This window comes from Musca autumnalis, unplaced genomic scaffold (assembly GCF_047663935.1).
Source record: "Musca autumnalis isolate F117 unplaced genomic scaffold, ASM4766393v1 scaffold_2, whole genome shotgun sequence".
NCBI lineage: Eukaryota > Metazoa > Arthropoda > Insecta > Diptera > Muscidae > Musca > Musca autumnalis.
The window spans coordinates 48291862-48316105 of NW_027411755.1; the positions used below are offsets into that span (position 1 = coordinate 48291862).

Here is a 24244-nt window from a genome sequence, read left to right on the forward strand (position 1 = left end):
TTTCTATAAATTTAAAATGAGTATCACGTTTTGTGGTCTATGAGAAAAATATTTTTAAAAATCCACGTTTTGTGGTCTATGAGAAAAATATTTTTTAAAAATCCACGTTTTGTGGTCTATGAGAAAAATATTTTTTAAAATCCACGTTTTGTGGTCTATGAGAAAAATATTTTTTAAAAATCCACGTTTTGTGGTCTATGAGAAAAATATTTTTTAAAAATCCACGTTTTGTGGTCTATGAGAAAAATATTTTTTAAAAATCCACGTTTTGTGGTCTATGAGAAAAATATTTTTTAAAAATCCACGTTTTGTGGTCTATGAGAAAAATATTTTTTTAAAAATCCACGTTTTGTGGTCTATGAGAAAAATATTTTTTAAAAATCCACGTTTTGTGGTCTATGAGAAAAATATTTTTTAAAAATCCACGTTTTGTGGTCTATGAGAAAAATATTTTTTAAAAATCCACGTTTTGTGGTCTATGAGAAAAATATTTTTTAAAAATCCACGTTTTGTGGTCTATGAGAAAAATATTTTTTAAAAATCCACGTTTTGTGGTCTATGAGAAAAATATTTTTTAAAAATCCACGTTTTGTGGTCTATGAGAAAAATATTTTTTAAAAATCCACGTTTTGTGGTCTATGAGAAAAATATTTTTTAAAAATCCACGTTTTGTGGTCTATGAGAAAAATATTTTTTAAAAATCCACGTTTTGTGGTCTATGAGAAAAATATTTTTTAAAAATCCACGTTTTGTGGTCTATGAGAAAAATATTTTTTAAAAATCCACGTTTTGTGGTCTATGAGAAAAATATTTTTTAAAAATCCACGTTTTGTGGTCTATGAGAAAAATATTTTTTAAAAATCCACGTTTTGTGGTCTATGAGAAAAATATTTTTTAAAAATCCACGTTTTGTGGTCTATGAGAAAAATATTTTTTAAAAATCCACGTTTTGTGGTCTATGAGAAAAATATTTTTTTAAAAATCCACGTTTTGTGGTCTATGAGAAAAATATTTTTTAAAAATCCACGTTTTGTGGTCTATGAGAAAAATATTTTTTAAAAATCCACGTTTTGTGGTCTATGAGAAAAATATTTTTTTAAAAATCCACGTTTTGTGGTCTATGAGAAAAATATTTTTTAAAAATCCACGTTTTGTGGTCTATGAGAAAAATATTTTTTTAAAAATCCACGTTTTGTGGTCTATGAGAAAAATATTTTTTAAAAATCCACGTTTTGTGGTCTATGAGAAAAATATTTTTTAAAAATCCACGTTTTGTGGTCTATGAGAAAAATATTTTTTAAAAATCCACGTTTTGTGGTCTATGAGAAAAATATTTTTTAAAAATCCACGTTTTGTGGTCTATGAGAAAAATATTTTTTAAAAATCCACGTTTTGTGGTCTATGAGAAAAATATTTTTTAAAAATCCACGTTTTGTGGTCTATGAGAAAAATATTTTTTAAAAATCCACGTTTTGTGGTCTATGAGAAAAATATTTTTTAAAAATCCACGTTTTGTGGTCTATGAGAAAAATATTTTTTAAAAATCCACGTTTTGTGGTCTATGAGAAAAATATTTTTTAAAAATCCACGTTTTGTGGTCTATGAGAAAAATATTTTTTAAAAATCCACGTTTTGTGGTCTATGAGAAAAATATTTTTTAAAAATCCACGTTTTGTGGTCTATGAGAAAAATATTTTTTAAAAATCCACGTTTTGTGGTCTATGAGAAAAATATTTTTTAAAAATCCACGTTTTGTGGTCTATGAGAAAAATATTTTTTAAAAATCCACGTTTTGTGGTCTATGAGAAAAATATTTTTTAAAAATCCACGTTTTGTGATCTATGAGAAAAATATTTTTTAAAAATCCACGTTTTGTGGTCTATGAGAAAAATATTTTTTAAAAATCTTACGTTTTGTGGTCTATGAGAAAAATATTTTTTTAAAAATCCACGTTTTGTGGTCTATGAGAAAAATATTTTTTAAAAATCCACGTTTTGTGGTCTATGAGAAAAATATTTTTTAAAAATCCACGTTTTGTGGTCTATGAGAAAAATATTTTTTAAAAATCCACGTTTTGTGGTCTATGAGAAAAATATTTTTTAAAAATCCACGTTTTGTGGTCTATGAGAAAAATATTTTTTAAAAATCCACGTTTTGTGGTCTATGAGAAAAATATTTTTTAAAAATCCACGTTTTGTGGTCTATGAGAAAAATATTTTTTAAAAATCCACGTTTTGTGGTCTATGAGAAAAATATTTTTTAAAAATCCACGTTTTGTGGTCTATGAGAAAAATATTTTTTAAAAATCCACGTTTTGTGGTCTATGAGAAAAATATTTTTTAAAAATCCACGTTTTGTGGTCTATGAGAAAAATATTTTTTAAAAATCCACGTTTTGTGGTCTATGAGAAAAATATTTTTTAAAAATCCACGTTTTGTGGTCTATGAGAAAAATATTTTTAAAAATCCACGTTTTGTGGTCTATGAGAAAAATATTTTTTAAAAATCCACGTTTTGTGGTCTATGAGAAAAATATTTTTTAAAAATCCACGTTTTGTGGTCTATGAGAAAAATATTTTTTAAAAATCCACGTTTTGTGGTCTATGAGAAAAATATTTTTTAAAAATCCACGTTTTGTGGTCTATGAGAAAAATATTTTTTAAAAATCCACGTTTTGTGGTCTATGAGAAAAATATTTTTTAAAAATCCACGTTTTGTGGTCTATGAGAAAAATATTTTTTAAAAATCCACGTTTTGTGGTCTATGAGAAAAATATTTTTTAAAAATCCACGTTTTGTGGTCTATGAGAAAAATATTTTTAAAAATCCACGTTTTGTGGTCTATGAGAAAAATATTTTTTAAAAATCCACGTTTTGTGGTCTATGAGAAAAATATTTTTTAAAAATCCACGTTTTGTGGTCTATGAGAAAAATATTTTTTAAAAATCCACGTTTTGTGGTCTATGAGAAAAATATTTTTTAAAAATCCACGTTTTGTGGTCTATGAGAAAAATATTTTTTAAAAATCCACGTTTTGTGGTCTATGAGAAAAATATTTTTTAAAAATCCACGTTTTGTGGTCTATGAGAAAAATATTTTTTAAAAATCCACGTTTTGTGGTCTATGAGAAAAATATTTTTTAAAAATCCACGTTTTGTGGTCTATGAGAAAAATATTTTTTAAAAATCCACGTTTTGTGGTCTATGAGAAAAATATTTTTTAAAAATCCACGTTTTGTGGTCTATGAGAAAAATATTTTTTAAAAATCCACGTTTTGTGGTCTATGAGAAAAATATTTTTTAAAAATCCACGTTTTGTGGTCTATGAGAAAAATATTTTTTAAAAATCCACGTTTTGTGGTCTATGAGAAAAATATTTTTTAAAAATCCACGTTTTGTGGTCTATGAGAAAAATATTTTTTAAAAATCCACGTTTTGTGGTCTATGAGAAAAATATTTTTTAAAAATCCACGTTTTGTGGTCTATGAGAAAAATATTTTTTAAAAATCCACGTTTTGTGGTCTATGAGAAAAATATTTTTTAAAAATCCACGTTTTGTGGTCTATGAGAAAAATATTTTTTAAAAATCCACGTTTTGTGGTCTATGAGAAAAATATTTTTTAAAAATCCACGTTTTGTGGTCTATGAGAAAAATATTTTTTAAAAATCCACGTTTTGTGGTCTATGAGAAAAATATTTTTTTAAAAATCCACGTTTTGTGGTCTATGAGAAAAATATTTTTTAAAAATCCACGTTTTGTGGTCTATGAGAAAAATATTTTTTAAAAATCCACGTTTTGTGGTCTATGAGAAAAATATTTTTTAAAAATCCACGTTTTGTGGTCTATGAGAAAAATATTTTTTAAAAATCCACGTTTTGTGGTCTATGAGAAAAATATTTTTTAAAAATCCACGTTTTGTGGTCTATGAGAAAAATATTTTTTAAAAATCCACGTTTTGTGGTCTATGAGAAAAATATTTTTTAAAAATCCACGTTTTGTGGTCTATGAGAAAAATATTTTTTAAAAATCCACGTTTTGTGGTCTATGAGAAAAATATTTTTTAAAAATCCACGTTTTGTGGTCTATGAGAAAAATATTTTTTAAAAATCCACGTTTTGTGGTCTATGAGAAAAATATTTTTTAAAAATCCACGTTTTGTGGTCTATGAGAAAAATATTTTTTAAAAATCCACGTTTTGTGGTCTATGAGAAAAATATTTTTTAAAAATCCACGTTTTGTGGTCTATGAGAAAAATATTTTTTAAAAATCCACGTTTTGTGGTCTATGAGAAAAATATTTTTTAAAAATCCACGTTTTGTGGTCTATGAGAAAAATATTTTTAAAAATCCACGTTTTGTGGTCTATGAGAAAAATATTTTTTAAAAATCCACGTTTTGTGGTCTATGAGAAAAATATTTTTTAAAAATCCACGTTTTGTGGTCTATGAAAAAAATATTTATTTAAAAAATCCGCGATTTGTGGTCAATGAAAAAAAATATTTTTTAAAAATCCACGTTTTGTGTTGTATGAAAAAATATTTTTTTAAAAAATACACGTTTTGTGGTCTATGAAAAAAATATTTTTTTTTAAAAATACACGTTTTGTGGTTTATGAAAAAAATATTTTTTAAAAAATCCACGTTTTGTGGTTTATGAAAAAAATATTTTTTAAAAAATCCACGTTTTGCGGTTTATGAAAAAAATATTTTTTTAAAAAATCCACGTTTTGTGGTTTATGAAAAAAATATTTTTTTAAAAAATCCACGTTTTGTGGTTTATGAAAAAAATATTTTTTTAAAAAATCCAAGTTTTGTGGTTTATGAAAAAATATTTTTTAAAAAATCCACGTTTTGTGGTTTATGAAAAAAATATTTTTTTAAAAAAATCCATATTTTGTGTTTTATGACAAAATACAATTTTAAATATTGTATTTGTATTAAAAAATCTACGTCATGTGGTTTATGATAAAAATATTTTTTAAAAAATCCACGTTTAGTGGTTTATGATAAAAATATTTTTTTAAAAAATCCACGTTTAGTGGTTTATGACAAAAATATTTTTTTTAAAAAATCCACGTTTAGTGGTTTATGATAAAAATATTATTTTAAAAAATCCACGTTTAGTTGTTTTAACATGGCAAAGCCCAGAATTTATCTTGGTCCCTCTTTCATCTCAAGTGGACACTGACCACCCCGTGGTGTCACCTGGGGAACTGCCTTTAACACCCGTTAAAGGTAGTGAGCTAACATGTGCCGCGCGTTCACCCATAAGAACGTTAAAAATTGGGTTTGGGCGTCGGGTTAGTAACCCTCCCCTAGAAAAAACAGCCTACTATGAAAAAACGAAAGAAAAGAAAAACAAACCCCTCTAAAGTTGACGAACCCCGCAAACGTTTTAAGGACCATGATCTGCGAATCTGCACCTGGAATGTTCGCACTCTTTATAGAGAAGGTGCATTCTTCGCATTGGCAGACGTACTTGAAAAGTACAAGACCGATATTACTGCCATACAGGAAATACGATGGATTGGGAAAGGCGTCACAACAACACCTAAAGGTGACGCACTGTATTTTAGCTGCCATGACGTAAAGCATGAGTTTGGTTGTGGATTCGTAGTTAGTCGGAGACTAAAACATCTGGTATCCAGGTTCACCCCAGTGAATGAAAGACTTGCTGCAATTCGAATAAAAGCTAAATTCTTCAACATCAGCTTTATTTGCGCTCATGCTCCCACTGAAGAAAAGGACGAACAGACCAAAGATATATTTTACGAGCGCTTAAAAGAAACATATGACCGTTGTCCTGCCCATGACATTAAAATCATTCTAGGCGATTTTAATGCCAAAATTGGAAAGGAGAATATCTTTGGCCCAACAGTCGGGAAATTCAGTCTCCACAGTGAAACATCTGACAATGGTATGAGGCTGATAGACTTTGCAGCTGCAAAAAACATGGTAGTTAGCAGTACCAGATTTAATCATCTCGATATTCATAAGGGCACCTGGCTGTCTCCAGATCAGAAAACAAGAAACCAAATTGATCATGTTGTGATAGATGGAAGACATTCATCGAGCGTGTTGGATGTACGATCGTTCCGAGGCGCAAACATTGATTCGGACCACTACCTTGTTGCAGCAAAGGTACGCACCCGCTTAAACGTAGCAAACAAAGTACGAACAGACACAACACGAAAGTTAGACATCGGTAAGCTGCAATCACAACAGATAGCCACAGCATATTCCACTCAACTAGCCCAATTGCTTAATCAAAGCACTCCTCATCCCGATAACATATCAGCGCAATGGCAAAGCATTGCCCACTCCATGCAAACAGCCGCAAAATCCATACTTGGATACCAGAGACCTCCACCAAGGAATCCATGGTATGATGAGGGGTGTCGTGCTGCCACCGAAGAGAAAAATGCGGCATATAAGGCTACTTTACAATCCGTAGCAACGCGTATCGCACGAGAGAGATACAGGGAGAAAAGGAGAGAGGAAAAAGAGAGAGATGGAAAAGCGGGAGTGTGAAAAAATCGAGATGTACAGGAGCCAGAATGAAGTCCGAAATTTCTACCAAAGAGTCAAGCATCAAACTGATGGCTTTGGTACAGGTACAGGTACATCCTCCTGTAGAGACCAGCAAGGTAATTTGGTAACTGATACAGATAGTGTACTCAGGATATGGAAAGAACATTTTTCAAATCTGTTGGTATCCAATAGCAGCGAAGACGACGAAGATACCACAGTCCCAATCCCAGAAGATGGTATTGAATGTATACCGCCCAGCCAAGATGAGGTAAAGACAGCAATAAATCGGCTGAAGAATAATAAGGCAGCAGGGGCCGATGGCTTACCAGCCGAGCTGTTCAAAACCGGAGGCGACACGCTGATAAGGTGTATTCATCAGATAGTTAGCACCATCTGGCAGGAAGAACGAGTACCCGACGATTGGAACCTGAGTATCCTGTGCCCCGTCCACAAGAAGGGAGATAAGACTGTATGCTCTAACTATAGGGGCATAAGTCTACTCCCTATTGCCTACAAGATCGTGTCAGGGATATTGTGCGAACGACTAAAGCCTATGGTCAACGAGATAATTGGACCATACCAATGCGGCTTTAGCCCTGGCAAGTCCACCATTGACCAGATATTTACCCTGCGGCAAATCCTGGAGAAGACCCAAGAGATGCAGATCGACACCTACCACCTTTTTGTCGATTATAAAGCAGCCTTCGACAGCCCGCTGCGTTCAAAAGTATTCCAAGCCATGTCTGAATTTGGTATTCCCGCAAAGCTCATCCGGCTTTGTAGAATGACTTTAACTGACACGAGGTCCTCAGTTAAAATAGGAAAGAACCTCTCCGAAGAGTTTGGTACCAAAAGAGGTTTCAGACAAGGAGACAGCCTTTCGTGTGACCTCTTCAACATCCTGCTAGAAAAGGTTATACGAGAGGCAAACGTCAAAAGAAGTGGCACAATCTACACCAATAGTCACATGTTACTTGCTTATGCTGATGATATAGACATCATGGGCCGATCAGTAAAAGAAGTAACTGATGCCTTTATAAAGGTCGAAGGAGAATCTGCTAAAGTGGGTCTGGCGGTAAACGGTGAGAAGACCAAGTTGATGGTGTCGACGCGCAATGCGTCCATTGAGCTCGGACCGACTGTGGAAGTTGGTTCCTATAATATTGAGGTAGTAAAAGACTTCGTCTACCTCGGCACCTCCGTAAACACAACAAACGACATCAGTTGTGAAATAAAAAGAAGAATTGTATTGGCCAACAGATGCTACTTTGGTTTAAGTAAGCAGTTTAAAAACAAAGCCACATCTCATCAAACAAAAATAACGCTCTACAAAACACTGATACTACCCGTGCTGATGTATGGCTCCGAAGCCTGGGTACTTGCGCAAGCAGACATGGCAGTGCTTGGTGTGTTTGAGAGAAAAATTCTTCGAAAGATCTACGGACCAATCTGCGTTGACGGTGAATATCGACGTCGCATGAACCACGAGCTGTATCTGCTATACAATGACATAAATATAGTTAAACGTATCGAGATGCAGCGATTGCGTTGGCTAGGCCATATCATAAGAATGAGCGATGATGAACCCGCTAAAAAGGCGTATGAATACATGCCACATGGCGGTGCACGCAGAATTGGCAGGCCAAGGAATAGATGGCGCAAACAAGTGGATGATGAGCTGAAAAGGCGCGGTATTCCAGAGTGCAAAGCAACAAATAGAGAGGAATGGAGATCTCTTCTTAGTTCGGCCTATAGAACAAATGTTCTGTAATGGGCCAGCTAAGTAAGTAAGTACGTTTAGTGGTTTATGATAAAAATATTTTTTTAAAAAAATCCACGTTTAGTGGTTTATGATAAAAATATTTTTTTAAAAAAATCCACGTTTAGTGGTTTATGATAAAAATATTTTTTTAAAAAAATCCACGTTTAGTGGTTTATGATAAAAATATTTTTTTAAAAAAATCCACGTTTAGTGGTTTATGATAAAAATATTTTTTTAAAAAATCCACGTTTTGTGGTTTATGAAAAAAATATTTTTTTAAAAAATCCACGTTTTGTGGTTTATGAAAAAAAATTTTTTTTTAAAAAATCCACGTTTTGTGGTTTATGAAAAAAATATTTTTTCAAAAAATCCACGTTTTGTGGTTTATGAAAAAAATATTTTTTTAAAATATCCACGTTTTGTGGTTCATGAAAAAAATATTTTTTTAAAAAATCCACGTTTTGTGGTTTATGAAAAAAATATTTTTTAAAAAATCCACGTTTTGTGGTTTATGAAAAAAAATATTTTTTTAAAAAATCCACGTTTTGTGGTTTATGAAAAAAATATTTTTTAAAAAATCCACGTTTTGTGGTTTTGTGAAAAAAATATTTTTTAAAAAATCCACGTTTTGTGGTTTATGAAAAAAATATTTTTTACAAAATCCACGTTTTGTGGTTTATGAAAAAATATTTTTTAAAAAAATCCACGTTTTGTGGTATATGAAGAAATATTTTTAAAAAATTAAATTTCAATGAAAAAATATTTTTGTTTTGTTTAAAAAAAACATGTTTTATAGTCGATAAAAAACAATTTGTTAAAAAATCCAAGTGTTGTCGTCAATGAAAATTATTTTTTTTTTTAAAAATCCCCGTTTTGTGGTCTGGTGGTCTGTGAAAAAAAATATTAAAATATTTATTGTCCGTTGGCCTATAATTTTTTAATCTACGTGTTGTGAATATTCTGACTAACATTTTGTCCTCAATGGGTTAATGAATGTCAATATACTATCATTTCTTATGTGTGAAATGCGGCACTTATTTCACTTGGCGTGTCAATACATCGATAACTCAGTACTTTTGCTCTTGCTCTTCTTGACTTGTCGGTGAATGTTGTGAACATTATTTACCTGCCAATACAACCTGGAAAAGACATGGTTGATTTTGTGTTCCGACTTCATTGGAGGCCCAACATGATAAGGTGCCATAGTCCTGAAAAGAGACACACAAAATATTCATGGTTGAAAAGTTACTGATTTAAAGAGAATATTAAAAGGATGTGCAGTTGAAAGAACTTATTTGGAAAAATACTGGAAAATTTCCGCAAGAATAGAAACCAACTTCTTACCTGATCTGTAACTGGTGTATATTTCAAAATACTGCGGCTACCATTTACACTAAAGCGTTCACTGCCAACATCCAAGGTTTCACCTGAGTTATTGAATTTCCAACGGAAGGATCTGCAAATATATAACAAAAATTAAAACAATCAAAAGAAAGTAATAAAATTTTAAATTTTTAACTAAATTGAAAAATTTAATATTTGCAACCATACCCCAACTTGCAATTTTATGCTTGCCTATAGAACTTTCTAAAAAACTGGCAAACACACACAAAATTCTGATAGGAAAAATTGTTCAAGAACATTGTTTACTTAGTTTTTGGAGTATTCAATTTTCCAAAAATTTAAAAAAAAAAAAAGTTCAATTAAAACCCTTTTTTCCCTTTCTCAAACAATTTACCCACATCAACAACATCTTGAACGCATCGTCATCACCAACACCATCTTCACCATCAGAATCTTTTTCTTAAGTTTTCAATTTCAATTTTCTTGCATTTTGGCAAACTAAGATATCTGCTCTGTTTGCCAAAGTGGGAGTGTGTGTGTGTGCGCTCTATCCTAGTGAATGAATGAATATCTGTTTGCACGTGTTTGTTTTTACTTTTCTTTTTTTTGAAAAGTTTGTTTCTGATTCAATTTTGTTCTATTTAAACAAAACAATGGAAAGGAAACGAAAAAAGAAGAGTTTTACACTTATCCATTCAGTTTTTTTCTTTTTGTAGATTTTGCCAAATTAAATTTGTCTTAAAGTGTCATGAGTGATGCGAAGAAATTGTTAAGTTTTTTTATTCTTTTTACTTGATATAGAAAGGAAATTCAATAATCATTTGAATTTGTCCATCAATGTGTGAGGAATGTCTAGGTATTGAGGATTTTAGTTTTGAAAAGTTGTAAAGTCAATTTTTTCTTTTTTGTTTTTTCAAAATAGTCTGGCTTAATCCCATTGTTGTTGTTTTAATATTTTAAAACAACTATTTTATTAGTGGAAAAGATTTGGCATTGCTCGCCAAGGGGTAAGGCAGGGAATACTATAGTTTCGATCCACGCCACTGGATCTCATCAGTTCCCTTGTTTCTTGTTTGTGGATATTCTCCACCGAAGTTATTTTTCAATAACTTCTTCAACAAGAAACTTTTTATACCCAAACATCAATCGTCAGCTCGAAGCATAAAGGTAAGCAAAGAAAAAAGTTCAATGAGAAGTTTTTCCTTGGCAACCTCATACAACTCCGACGAAAGTGTATGCGAAAACAATTCAACCCTCTTCCACTTGTATGTGTCGTCGAGTTTCGACGAATGCACACACCAAAATTGTCTGCTTTACAGCAAAATTAAAATATTAAAACAACAACAATGGGATTAAGCCAGACTATTTTGAAAAAACAAAATTGCAAACGCTATCCCAATAAAAAAACGCCACAATGCTTCAAATTGAAGACACTGGCACGACGTGTGTTGTTTTTGCTGTAAAGCAGACAATTTTGGTGTGTGCATTCGTCGAAACTCGACGACACATACAAGTGGAAGAGGGTTGAATTGTTTTCGCATACACTTTCGTCGGAGTTGTATGAGGTTGCCAAGGAAAAACTTCTCATTGAACTTTTTTCTTTGCTTACCTTTATGCTTCGAGCTGACGATTGATGTTTGGGTATAAAAAGTTTCTTGTTGAAGAAGTTATTGAAAAATAACTTCGGTGGAGAATATCCACAAACAAGAAACAAGGGAACTGATGAGATCCAGTGGCGTGGATCGAAACTATAGTATTCCCTGCCTTACCCCTTGGCGAGCAATGCCAAATCTTTTCCACTAATAAAATAGTTGTTTTAAAATATTAAAACAACAACAATGGGATTAAGCCAGACTATTTTGAAAAAACAAAATTGCAAACGCTATCCCAATAAAAAAACGCCACAATGCTTCAAATTGAAGACACTGGCACGACGTGTGTTGTTTTTGCTGTAAAGCAGACAATTTTGGTGTGTGCATTCGTCGAAACTCGACGACACATACAAGTGGAAGAGGGTTGAATTGTTTTCGCATACACTTTCGTCGGAGTTGTATGAGGTTGCCAAGGAAAAACTTCTCATTGAACTTTTTTCTTTGCTTACCTTTATGCTTCGAGCTGACGATTGATGTTTGGGTATAAAAAGTTTCTTGTTGAAGAAGTTATTGAAAAATAACTTCGGTGGAGAATATCCACAAACAAGAAACAAGGGAACTGATGAGATCCAGTGGCGTGGATCGAAACTATAGTATTCCCTGCCTTACCCCTTGGCGAGCAATGCCAAATCTTTTCCACTAATAAAATAGTTGTTTTAAAATATTAAAACAACAACAATGGGATTAAGCCAGACTATTTTGAAAAAACAAAATTGCAAACGCTATCCCAATAAAAAAACGCCACAATGCGTCAATTTTTTCTTACAAAATTTTTCAAATGTCTTTTTTGGGTTTTCATTGAAAACTTTCCTTTATTATAGAGAAATAATTGCAAGTTTATTAGAAAATGAAACTTGTGTTAGTTTATTTTAGGGAAATATGTAATATAGTATGATCGAAGTTATTAAGTTTTTTGAAAAGATTGTTTAGGTTTGCATTTATTTTAAACGTATTGAAGAAATCCAAATTCCATTATACAAAGTAAATTTTATAAAGAAGCATAAGCTAAATTTAATTAATTAAAAAATTAATAAATTAAAAATAAAAGTTAAATTTATAACTTTTAGGGTTGGAAAGGAAAATATCTTTGGGCCAACAGTCGGAAAATTCAGGCTCAACAGTGAAACATCTGACAATGGTATGAGGATGATAGACTTCGCAGCGGCAAAAAACATGGTACTTAGCAGCACCAGATTCCACATCTCGACATCATTAAGGGCACCTGGCTGTCTCCAGATCAGAAAACAAGAAATCAAATTGATCACGTTGTGATAGATGGAAGACATTCATCGAGCGTGTTGGATGTGCGTTCGTTCCGAGTAGCAAACATAGACTCGGACCACTACCTTGTTGCAGCAAGGTACGCACCCGGTTAAACGTAGCAAACAATGTGCGAAGAGACACAACACGGAAGTTAGACATCGTTAAGCTGCAATCACAACAGATAACCCCAGCATATTCCACTCAACTGGCCCAACTGCTTAATCAAAGAACTCCTCGTCCCGATAACATATCAGGACAATGGCAAAACATTGTCCACTCCATGCAAACAGCAGCAAAATCCATATTTGGATGCCAGAGACCTCCTCCAAGGAATCCATGGTATGACCAGGAGTGTCGTACTTTACAATCAGTAGCAACGCGTAGCGCACGAGAGAGTTATCGGGAGAAAAGGAGAGAGGAGAAACGTCTTTTCCGCAGGAAAAAGAGGGAGATGGAAAAGCGGGAATGTGAAAAACTCGAGATGTACAGGAGACAGAATGAAGTCCGAAAATTCTATCAAAGAGTGAAACATCAAACTGATCGCTTTGGAACTGGCACATCCTCCTGTAGAGACCAGCAAGGTAATCTGGTAACTGATACAGATAGTGTGCTAGGGATATGGAAAGAACATTTTTCCAAACTGTTGGTATCCAATAGCAGCGAAGTCGACGAAGATACCACAGATCCAATCCCAGAAGATGGTATTGAATATATACCACCCGGCCAAGATGAGGTAAAGACAGCAATAAACCGGCTGAAGAATAATAAGGCAGCAGGAGCTGATGGCCTACCAGCCGAGCTGTTTAAAGCCGGAGGCGACACGCTGATAACGTGTATGCATCAGCTAGTTAGCTCCATCTGGCAGGAAGAACGCGTACCCGACGATTGGAACCTGAGCATCCTATGTCCCGTCCATAACAAAGAAGATAAGACTTTATGTTCCAACTATAGGTGCGCCTACAAGATAGTGTCAGGAATATTGTGCGAACGACTAAAGCCCATAGTCAACGAGATAATTGGGCCATACCAATGCGGCTTTAGACCTGGCAAGTCCACCATTGACCAGATATTTACCCTGCGCAAATCCTGGAGAAGACCCAAGAGATGCAGATCGACACCTACCACCTTTTTGTCGATTATAAAGCAGCATTTGACAGCCCGCTACGTTCAAAGGTATTCCAAGCCATATCTGACTTTGGTATCCCCGCAAAACTCATTTGGCATTGTAAAATGACTCTAACTGACGCAAGATCTTCAGTTAAAATAGGAAAAGAAGAGTTTTGTACCAAGAGAGGTTTCAGGCAAGGAGACAGCCCTTCGTGTGATCTTTTCAACATTCTGCTAAAAAAGGTTGTACGAGAGGCAAACGTCAAAAGAAGTGGCATAATCTACACCAATAGCCACACGTTACTTGCTTATGCTGATGATATAGACATCATGGGACGATCAGTAAAAGAAGTAACCGATACCTTTATGAGGGTCGAAGGAGAATCTGCTAAAGTGGGTATGGCGGTAAACGGCGAGAAGACCAAGCTGATGGTGTCGAAGCGCAATGCGTCCATTGAGATCGGACCAACTGTTGAAGTTAATTCCTATAATTTTGAGGTAGTAAAAGACTTCGTCTACCTCGGCACTGCATTAAACATTTAGCTCGGACCAACTGTTGAAGTTGGTTCCTATAATTTTGAGGTAGTAAAAGACTTCGTCTACCTCGGCACTGCCATAAATACAACAAACGACATCAGTTGTCAAATAAGAAGAAGGATTGTATTGGCCAAAAGATGCTACTTTGGTTTAAGTAAGCAGTTTAAAAACAAAGCCACATCTCGTCAAACAAAAATAACGCTCTACAAAACACTGATACTACCCGTGCTGATGTATGACTCCGAAGCCTGGGTAGCTGCGCAAGCAGACATGGCAGCGCTTAGTGTGTGTTGAGAGAAAAAGTCTTCGAACCGAGAGCTGTACCTGATATACAATGACATCTATATACATAGTTAAACGTATCGAGATGCAGCGATTGCGTTGGCTAGGCCATATCATAAGAATGGGCGAAGATGAGCCCGATAAAAAGGCGTATAAATATGAACCGCTTGGCGGTGCACTCAGAATTGGCAGGCCAAAGAATAGATGGCGCAAACAATTGGATGAAGAGATGAAAAGGCGCGGTATTCCAGAGTGCGAAGCAACAAATAGAGAGAATTGGAGATCTTTTCTTAGTTCGGCCTATGGAACAAGTGTTCTGCAATGGGACAGCTAAGTAAGTAAGTAAGTATTTTCTTCGAAATATGCCCGAAAATTCCAAGAACCCCTCTAAAGGGGTTTTTTGTAGTTACATATGAATGATGGCAACCCTTAAAATGTACTTTGAGATCTCAGTGGACGGATAATTTATAAAAATTAAAGTTCGCTATTCAGAGGAAATATCCCCATTAAACTTACTGGCACAAGACGACATGTAAAAGGAACGCCAAAAATTGAATTGTCAAAATGAAACCCCCAAGTCAAGTTTGTACTCGAGAAAAGAATTTTGGTTGTTTCACAAGAATTTTATTTGTAATTAGATTATTTCATTCAAAACATTTCACATGAAATTTGAGAATAGAGTTTCGAATTATTTCATTTATAATTTGAGAATTCCAATTGAAATTCGAATTATTTCATTCATAATTAAAATTTTTTCATTTGCAATTCGAATTTTTCCATTTGTAATTCGAGTTTTCCCATCTGAATTATTACATTTGTAATTTAAATAATTACATTCGCAATTAGAATTATTACATTTATAATTTGAATTATTACATTTGTAATTTGAATTTTTACATTTGTAATTTGAATTATTCCATTTGACATTCGAAACAAAAAATAGAACATTTTTGGTTGCATTTGTTTTATTTGGTTTTTCGTATTACAAATAAAATGTTTCGAATTACAGATGAAATAATTTGAATTTCAAATGTAGTAATTCGAATTTAAAAAACAAATAAAAAATATTTCGATTTTCAAATGAAAAAAATCAAAATCCAAATGGAAAAATTCGAATTACAAATGAAAAAAATCAAATTATAAATGAAATAATTCCAACTTCAATTGGAATTCTCAAATTATAAATGAAATAATTCGAAATTCAATTAAAATTCTCAAATCACAAGTAAAATGTTTCGAATTATAATCGAAATACTTCGAATTACATGCGAAAATGGTGTAGCCGGTTTTCGCTTTGTAAATTCAATTTCCTACTGAATATTTGCCTCAAAACTACTATGAAAATAGGGGTTGCCGGTCCAAATTTTTACGAAATGTAATAGTGAATAACTTGTGAATGTCCGTTCTCGGGCGATGTTTTTGAAAATGTCATGGAATGTGCGATCTTTCCCAAACTCTTGGTGTTCTATTCTCCTTTCAATAGTTATGCCTATTTAGAAATTTTTGGCATACATGAGGTTACCGCAGACCTTTCCAGGCCACACAACACCATCTTACATTCCACGAATCAAATTTTCCATATTGTTAATAACAAGCAAACCACAAAATTTAAATATCAAATTTCCTTTCAATGGAAAAAATTTCATCAAAATTTCATTTTGAAATATTATCTCAATTCTTGAGGCCACTTACGCCTCCTCTATCTCTATCTTAAAATAACATATCCAATATAATATACACAACATCATAACCTAAAGCATTTTTGGCTATACATTTCAAATCTATGATTTGCACGACATACCATAAACAACAACAACAAAAAACAGCACCGAAATGGACATCATTCACCTTATCGTGATTTGCCAGTGTGTTGTGGCCATATGTTATGTATCCATTTCCAATGGATGTTTTCCTAAAGCCTGTGGCTAAAATGTGGACAGAGAGAGGTTTTGTGTAACATGATGCTCATCATCAGCATCGTCATCCTCTGTATTCGCAACAACATCCAACATATCCATGGGATATGCCACAAAGTGGCTCATGTGTATCATTAGTGTTTACTTATATTTGCACAATTTCATATACTACAACATAACAGCTCGGAACTCGGAACACTCCTATTCAGTTAGGGTTCAGAGTCGCTCAACTAGTCAGTCAGCCAGCCAGTCAGGCAGTCAGTAAGTGGCTGCATGAATGAATAAATGTATGTATGAGTGAGTGAGTTGCTATGAATGTTGGTTGGGTGCCTATCTGTCTGTCCAACTGTGTCGCATGTCTTGTGAAATGTCTTGCAAAAGTGACACATACCACACCTATCATATCACATCAAATGACATTAGTTTGTTGCAAGAGACTATGATGTATCACGGGGAATTTTTCGTCTCCATACATGTGTATGTTTGGATGCTGGAGCAAAAAAAAAAAAAAGAACTAGAAGTGAAGTTTGTAGCTTAATATGAGTTTTGTTGTAACCGCTTGTCTGTCTGTAGCTTTTCATTGAATCGTAAAATTATATATAATCATTTGTTTGATGTTGTGTGCACATCACCTAACCACTGCATCACAGTGTCACCTGTTCTTGTTAATTTTGTGGTAGATACACTTGATGACACATTGGAACAGATGTTTCAAAGGCCATAGTAGGTACTACACAGAGAATTTTTAATATTCTTCATTGTGTCCTTACAGATTCTGTTTACAGTTCTCAAACATATCAAATATGTATTTTGCAAACAGATGGCTTGTGGAGAAAATTAAATCTGGTGTAGCAGTTGGGATTCGTAAGGATATGTAAAAGGATGTCCATGAGAATAAATATTAAGTCTATTTGGAATTTTAAGAAATTACTTTTTAAGCACATAGTACACACATAAGTTCCTGCCTTTATTTTTTTATACCCTCCACCATAGTATGGAGGGTATATTAAGTTTATTTTTCCGTTTGTAACGCATTGAAATACTCATTTGCGACCCTATAAAGTATATATATTCTTGATCAGGGTAAAATTCTAAGTCGATCTGAGCAAGTCCGTCCGTCCGTCCGTCCGTCTGTGGTAATCACTCTAGCATCCACAAAAATGGAGATACGACGCTGAAATTTTGGGAAAATGCGCCTTTTGTTTGCAGGCAGGTCAAGTTCGATGATGGGCTATATCGGTCCACGTTTTGGTATAGCCCCCATATAACGGTAGCCCCTGATTTACGGTATTTTGACGGTTTTAGCTACATTTTCAGACCGATTTAGCTATCAATTGACATTTAGGGTTCTTAAGTGTCATTAAACTTATTTAACAAAACTTGTGGACATAGGTCCACGTTTTGGTATAGCCCCCATATAACGGTAGCCCCCGATTTGCGGTATTTTGACGTTTGTAGCTACATTTTCAGACCGAATTAGCTATAATTTCACATTTAGGGTTCTTAAGTGTCAATAAACTTATATAACAAAATTTGTGGACATAGGTCCACGTTTTGGTATAGCCCCCATATAACGGTAGCCCCTGATTTACGGTATTTTGACGTTTTTAGCTACATTTTCAGACCGATGTAGCTATAATTTGACATTTAGGGTTCTTAAATGTCAATAATCTTATATAATGAAAGTTGTGGACATAGGTCCACGTTTTGGTATAGCCCCCATATAACGGTAGCCCCTGATTTACGGTATTTTGACGTTTTTATCTACATTTTCAGACCGATTTAGCTATCAATTGTCAATAAACTTATATAACTAGTGGACATAGGTCCATGTTTTGGAATAGTCCCCATATAACGGTACCCCCCGATTTGCGGTATTTTGAGAATTTTACCAACAAGTTTTAACCGAATTATCTGTAATTTGAACATTTGACATTTGAAATTCTTAGTGGTCACCACACCTCTCCACCAAAAATTGTCAAGAAAGCCCCCATATAACGGTACCTCCCGATTTTCAGTAATTTGATGATTTTAGCTACAATATTAAACCGAACTAGCAGTAATTTGACATTTGAAGTTCTTAGTGGTCACAACACCTCTCCATCAAAAATTTGTCAACATAGGTCCATGTTCGGATATAGCTCCCATGTAACGGTACCTCCCAATTTTCAGTAATTTGGCAATTTTAGCTACAATTTTTAACAGAACTAACTGTAATTTGATATTTGAAGGTTGTAGTGGTCACCACACATCTGCATCAACAATTTTCAACATAGCCCCAATATAACGATACTACCCGATTTTCGGTACTTGGAGGATTTTACTTAAAATGTTTTGTATAGCCCCAAAACAAACCTCCCGATTTTCCGTACCTTAGCATTATTTTTTGGACGAACTTTCTGTAATTTGAATTTTAAAAGTCAACAAAAATTCTGCAACAAAAATTGTTCATTTAAGTTCATATTTTCGTATAGCCCAGATACCTCCGAACTAGCTGTTAATGACATTTGAAGTTCCCACGTTATGTACCGATTTCCGATATTTTGAGGATTCTAGCTAAATTTTTTAACCGAATTAGGAGTTATTTGACATTAAAGGCTCCCATCAAAAACTGTCAACATAGGCCCATGTTTTATTATAACCCCTATATAACACTACCTCCCAATTTCTAGCCCACCAAAAATTGTCAACAGTTAGATATAGGCACCATAAAAAAGGGCCTCCCGAATGAAGCATTTTATGTACATTATCTGACATTTTAACGTACTCACTTAAAGTTGGGGACAGGAATGAATATTTTATGGTGGAGGGTATGAAAAGTTCGGCCCGGCCGAACTTAATGCTTTTTTACTTGTTTTTGTTTCTTAAATATTTTTTTAATTTCCTCTTTTAGGAAAATTAATAATGCAAAATTGTTTTAAATGCATGGGTATTTTTTATTTCCACGAATAACATCCCCCATTCCATGTCTTCAATGTTCCCCATCCAAATGTTTCACAAATTTCAAGTACTTGAAAACAGTTTATTTCGTTCGTCTAAATCAATCCATCATTGTGGATTTTTCACATGTCTAAATTGTTCGTCATTTAAAAAAATAATATTAATAACGACGAGCATAACATCAACAGCAACATCAACAAGGCTATTATTCACGTAATAATATACATACTTCAGCATTTTCGCGTGGGAAATATCAAACATTAGGGCAGAATGAATATTTGATGAAGAAGAACAGTGAAATATTTGATGCTAAAGTAACAGGTGGATTTAAATTATATAAGATAAATTTCCGTTAATTTAAAAATCCGATTTGTAGCGTAGCTGTTATTAAAGGGGTTTTTACATGTTATGTTTTATGCATAACGACTGTCACTTTTTACAGATCTGAATTTTGTGCACATGGTGTTTCAATCCATCAAAATGATATGGGAATACATATGCATTTTTACGAATAGAACGCGCTCTATTTCGTCTGTACAACAGACACCGCTGTTTTGTTTGTTCACAACGTTTTAAAGACCATGATCTGTGAATCTGCACCTGGAATGACATAAAGCATGAGTTTGGTTGCGGATTTGTAGTTGGTCGCAGGTTAAAACGCCTGGTCTCTAGGTTCACACCAGTGAATGAAACTACAATTCGAATAAATGCAAAATTCTTCAACATCAGCTTTGCTAGCGCTCATGCTTCCACTGAAGACAAGGACGAACTGACCAAAGATATATTTTATGTGCGCTTAGAAGAAACATATGACCGTTGTCCTGCCCATGACATTAAAATTTTTCTAGTCGATTTTTATGCCAAAATTGTAAAGGAAAATATCTTTGGCCCAACAGCCGGAATATTCAGTCTCCACAGTGAAACATCTGACAATGGCAGCGGAAAAAAATGGTAGTTAGCAGCACCAGATTTTAACATCTCAACATCCATAATGGGTACTTTACACGGTATGTTTTTTACATGTGAGTTGTCACTTTGCATATACATTTTGTATGGGAGTAGTGACAACTCATATGTAAAAAACATACCGTGTAAAGTACCCATAAGGGCACCTGGCTGTCTCCACATCAGAAGACAAAAAATCATATTGATCACGTTGTGAGAGATGGAAGACATTCATCGAGCGTGTTGGATGTGCGTTCGTTCCAAGGAGCAAAACATATACTCGGACCACTACTTTGTTGCAGCAAAGCTAGGCACCCGGTTAAACATAGCAAACAAAGTACGAACAGACACAACACGAAAGTTATACATCGGTAAGCTGCAATCACAACAGATAGCCACAGCATATTCCACTCAACTAGCCCAATTGCTTAATGAAAACACTCCTCGTCCCGATCATATATCAGCACGATGGCAAAATATTGTCAACTCCATTCAAACAGCCGCAAAATCCATACTTCGATACCAGAAACCTCCACCAAGGAATCCATGGTATGACCAGGAGGGTAGTGCTGCTTTTTTATTGTTCCACAACATCCCATACGGATCAAGGGAGACTTCTCTCATATCAATGAGTGCACCCCGATTCATATTTAGCTCATTGATATGGGACCTACTGTTTATCGCCGAGTCCGAACGGCGTGTCCTAAGACACCACTTGTAGAGAAGTTTTTCAAGGCTGTAAGGCCAAAGAGTAAAAACATCAAACTGATGGCTTTGGTACAGGCACATCCTTCTTTAGAGACCATCAAGGTTATTTGGTAACTGATAGTGTGTTCAGGATATGGAAAGAACATTTTTCCGATAGCAGCAAAGACGTAGAAGATACCCCAGAAGATGGTATTGAATGTATACCGGCCGGCCAAGATGAGGTAAAGACAGCAATAAATCGGCTGAAAAATAATAAGGCAGCAGGAGACGATGGCCTACCAGCCGAGCTGTTCAAAACAGGAGGCGACACACTGATAAGGTGTATGCATCAGCTAGTTAGATTGGATTGGAACTTGAGCATCCTTTGTCAAGTCTACAAGAAGGGAGATAAAACTGTGTGCTCCAATTACAGGGGCATAAGTCTGCTCCCTATAGCATATAAGGTGGTATCTGGCATATTGTGTGAGAGACTAAAGCCTCTGGTCAATGACATTATTGGACTTATCAGTGCGACTTCAGACCGAGCAAATCCACCATTGACCAGATATTTACCTTGAGACAAAGCCTGGAAAAGACCCAAGAAATGCAGATCGACATAATCCATCTTTTCGTCGATTATAAAGCAGCCTTTGACAGCCCGCTACGTTCAAAGCTATTCCAAGCCATGTCTGAATTTGGTATCCCCGCAAAGCTCATTCGGCTCTGTAAAATGACTCTAACTTACACAAGATCTTTAGTTAAAATAGGAAAGAACCTCTCCGAAGAGTTTTGTACCAAAAGAGGTTTGAGGCAAGGAGACCGCCTTTCGTGTGATCTTTTCAACATCCTGCTAGAAAAGGTTGTACGAGAGGCAAACGTCAAAAGAAGTGGCACAATCTACACAAATATCCACATGTTACTTGCTTATGCTGATGATATGGACATCATGGGACGATCAGTAAAAGAAGTAACCGATAGCTTTATGAAGGTCGAAGGAGAATCTGCTAAAGTGGGTCTGGCGGTAAACGGCGAGAAGACCAAGCTGATGGTGTCGACTCGCAATGCGTCCATTGAGCTCGGACCAACTGTAGAAGTTGGTTCCTATAATTTTTAGGTAGTAAAAGACTTCGTCTACCTCGGCACCTCCGTAAACACAACAAACGACATCAGTTGTGAAATAAAAAGAAGAATTGTATTGGCTAATTTGGTTTAAGTAAGCAGTTTAAAAACAAAGCCACATCCCGTCAAACAAAAATAACGCTCTACAAAACACTGATACTACCCGTGCTGATGTATGGCTCCGAAGCACGGGTACTTGCGCAAGCAGATAAGGCAGTCGTTGGTGTGTTTGAGAGGAAAATTCTTCGAAAGAAGAATTTGCGTTGACGGTGAATATCGACGTCGTATGAACTACGAGCTATATAAGCTATACAAAGACATGAATATAGTTAAACGTATCGAGATGCAACGATTGCGTTGGCTAGGCCATATCATAAGAATGAGCGATGATGAACCCGCTAAAAAGGCGTATGAATACATGCCACATGGCGGTGCACGCAGAATTGGCATGCCAAAGAATAGATGGTCCAATCAAGTTGATGAAGAGATGACAAGGCGCGGTATTCCAGAAAGCGAAGCGAAAAACAGAGAGAATTGGAGATCTTTTCTTAGTAAGGTCTATGGAACAAATGTTCTGTAATGGGCCAGCTGGGTAAGTAAGTAAGTAAGTGTTGTATTTGATAGAAATCGTATCGGGGAATAAAACAACGTCTACATTTAAACCTAGTTCCGTAACAATTGGGTTCAGGAAGTGAGATTACGTAAATCTATATAAATATATGTACATATGTCTCAATAAGCGGGAGAATTCAACTTAACCATTTTTGAACTTTTATAATTACATCCCTTTAGAATAAAGGCATGGGACATGGCCGATAATAAATCCTAAACAGTATCAATTGATCCCTTACAGAAAAGAAGGGCTACAGACGAAATCTGTTGATAAATTTAAAATCCTCCTCGGTTTGACAGTGGACCAAAGACGTGAGGTAGAAAAATAATTGGGCTATTTTTGCATAAAATGACTCTAACATAGAATAACTGTATTAAACACGCTCCGATTTTGTTGGATTTTTTTTAAGGATAGGTATTATTTCGCTCTTCAAGAAAATATATATTTTTGGGGGGACAGACCCGGTTACTTCGGTTATTTTAGCCGGTTCGTGTGAATATGTGCATATTTCTCTTATAAGTGCATAAAATCATGTGTTTTTTTAGAACAGCTATATCTCAGGAATGGTTCCTTGTAGGAAAAAATTATAAAGATCAGACTTGTAGATAATTTCTCTGTCTACAATATTTACTTCAGTCACTTTTTGATTATCCGAAAACTTAAAAACCCTTAAAATTTGACCTTTAACGCCGAATAACTTTTTTGCACACATGGGATCGATGGCGACTTTTAGGACGTTGCTTCTAATGGCAATCCCTAGCTCTCCACCAAAATTCAGCTCTGTGGGAATTTTTGCTATTCAATGTCTATTTTGACCGGACTATAATAAAAGAATGAAATGAAAATACAATCGGCTTTGTCGGCAGCTATATACACCCAGTCTGATACTGTAAAATAATAGGAATGGTGAATCTATATGTCTGATGAGCAGATGCCTAATTCAGAAAATAAACAGCACTCTTGGAGTATTTGGAGTATTTTTTGGAAATGTTTGGAAGCCTCCAGTGCAAACTGATAGGCATTTGTGGGTTAGGCAAAAGGGTGATTACTTTTCGAATTTTCTCTCAAAAATAATTTCCTGTTTTTTCGAATGAATGAGCTTTTGCCTTCTAACGGCTACAAAAACGTCTCACAGTGGATGCGCCCAACGACAAAAAATCAAAAAATTCATGACATCGTCTTAAAAATTTAAAAATGAAAATAGCTTCAGAACATTCCAAGTTTTTCAAACCTCAACTTATTTTTTTCCATTTTTCGCGGTTCTAAAGGAGAAAAAGCCTCACAAGCATGACTAATTTTGAGAAAAATGTATTTAAAAATAAGAAAAAACATGGCTATATTCTAAGCGAATTTATGAAACAAAGGAGTATTATTAACGCCTTAACTTAAATTGAATCATTTAGCAAATTGCCTTAGCTTAACTTTTCTAGTTATCAAAATTCTTCTAAATTGCAAGGGTTGCCGTATATGGTTATAACATCGGTCAAAATGAAAACATTTAATATAGATATATGGATTTCCTTAAAGTTTAATTTACTTTCCAAAAACTA

The 24244-nt window shown here is 34.5% G+C and overlaps 1 protein-coding gene across 1 annotated transcript in view; it reads right to left on the reverse strand.

Moving 5' to 3' along the window:
* side-II (sidestep II transmembrane protein) overlaps positions 1-24244 on the reverse strand; it is a 482796-nt gene that overhangs the window by 62501 nt on the left and 396051 nt on the right. The window contains exons 13-14 of the mRNA XM_073967649.1: positions 9634-9745; positions 9416-9497 (exon numbers count right to left, since the gene is read on the reverse strand). Coding sequence (XP_073823750.1) covers positions 9416-9497; positions 9634-9745 — 194 coding nt within the window. The remainder of the gene's footprint in view (positions 1-9415; positions 9498-9633; positions 9746-24244) is intronic.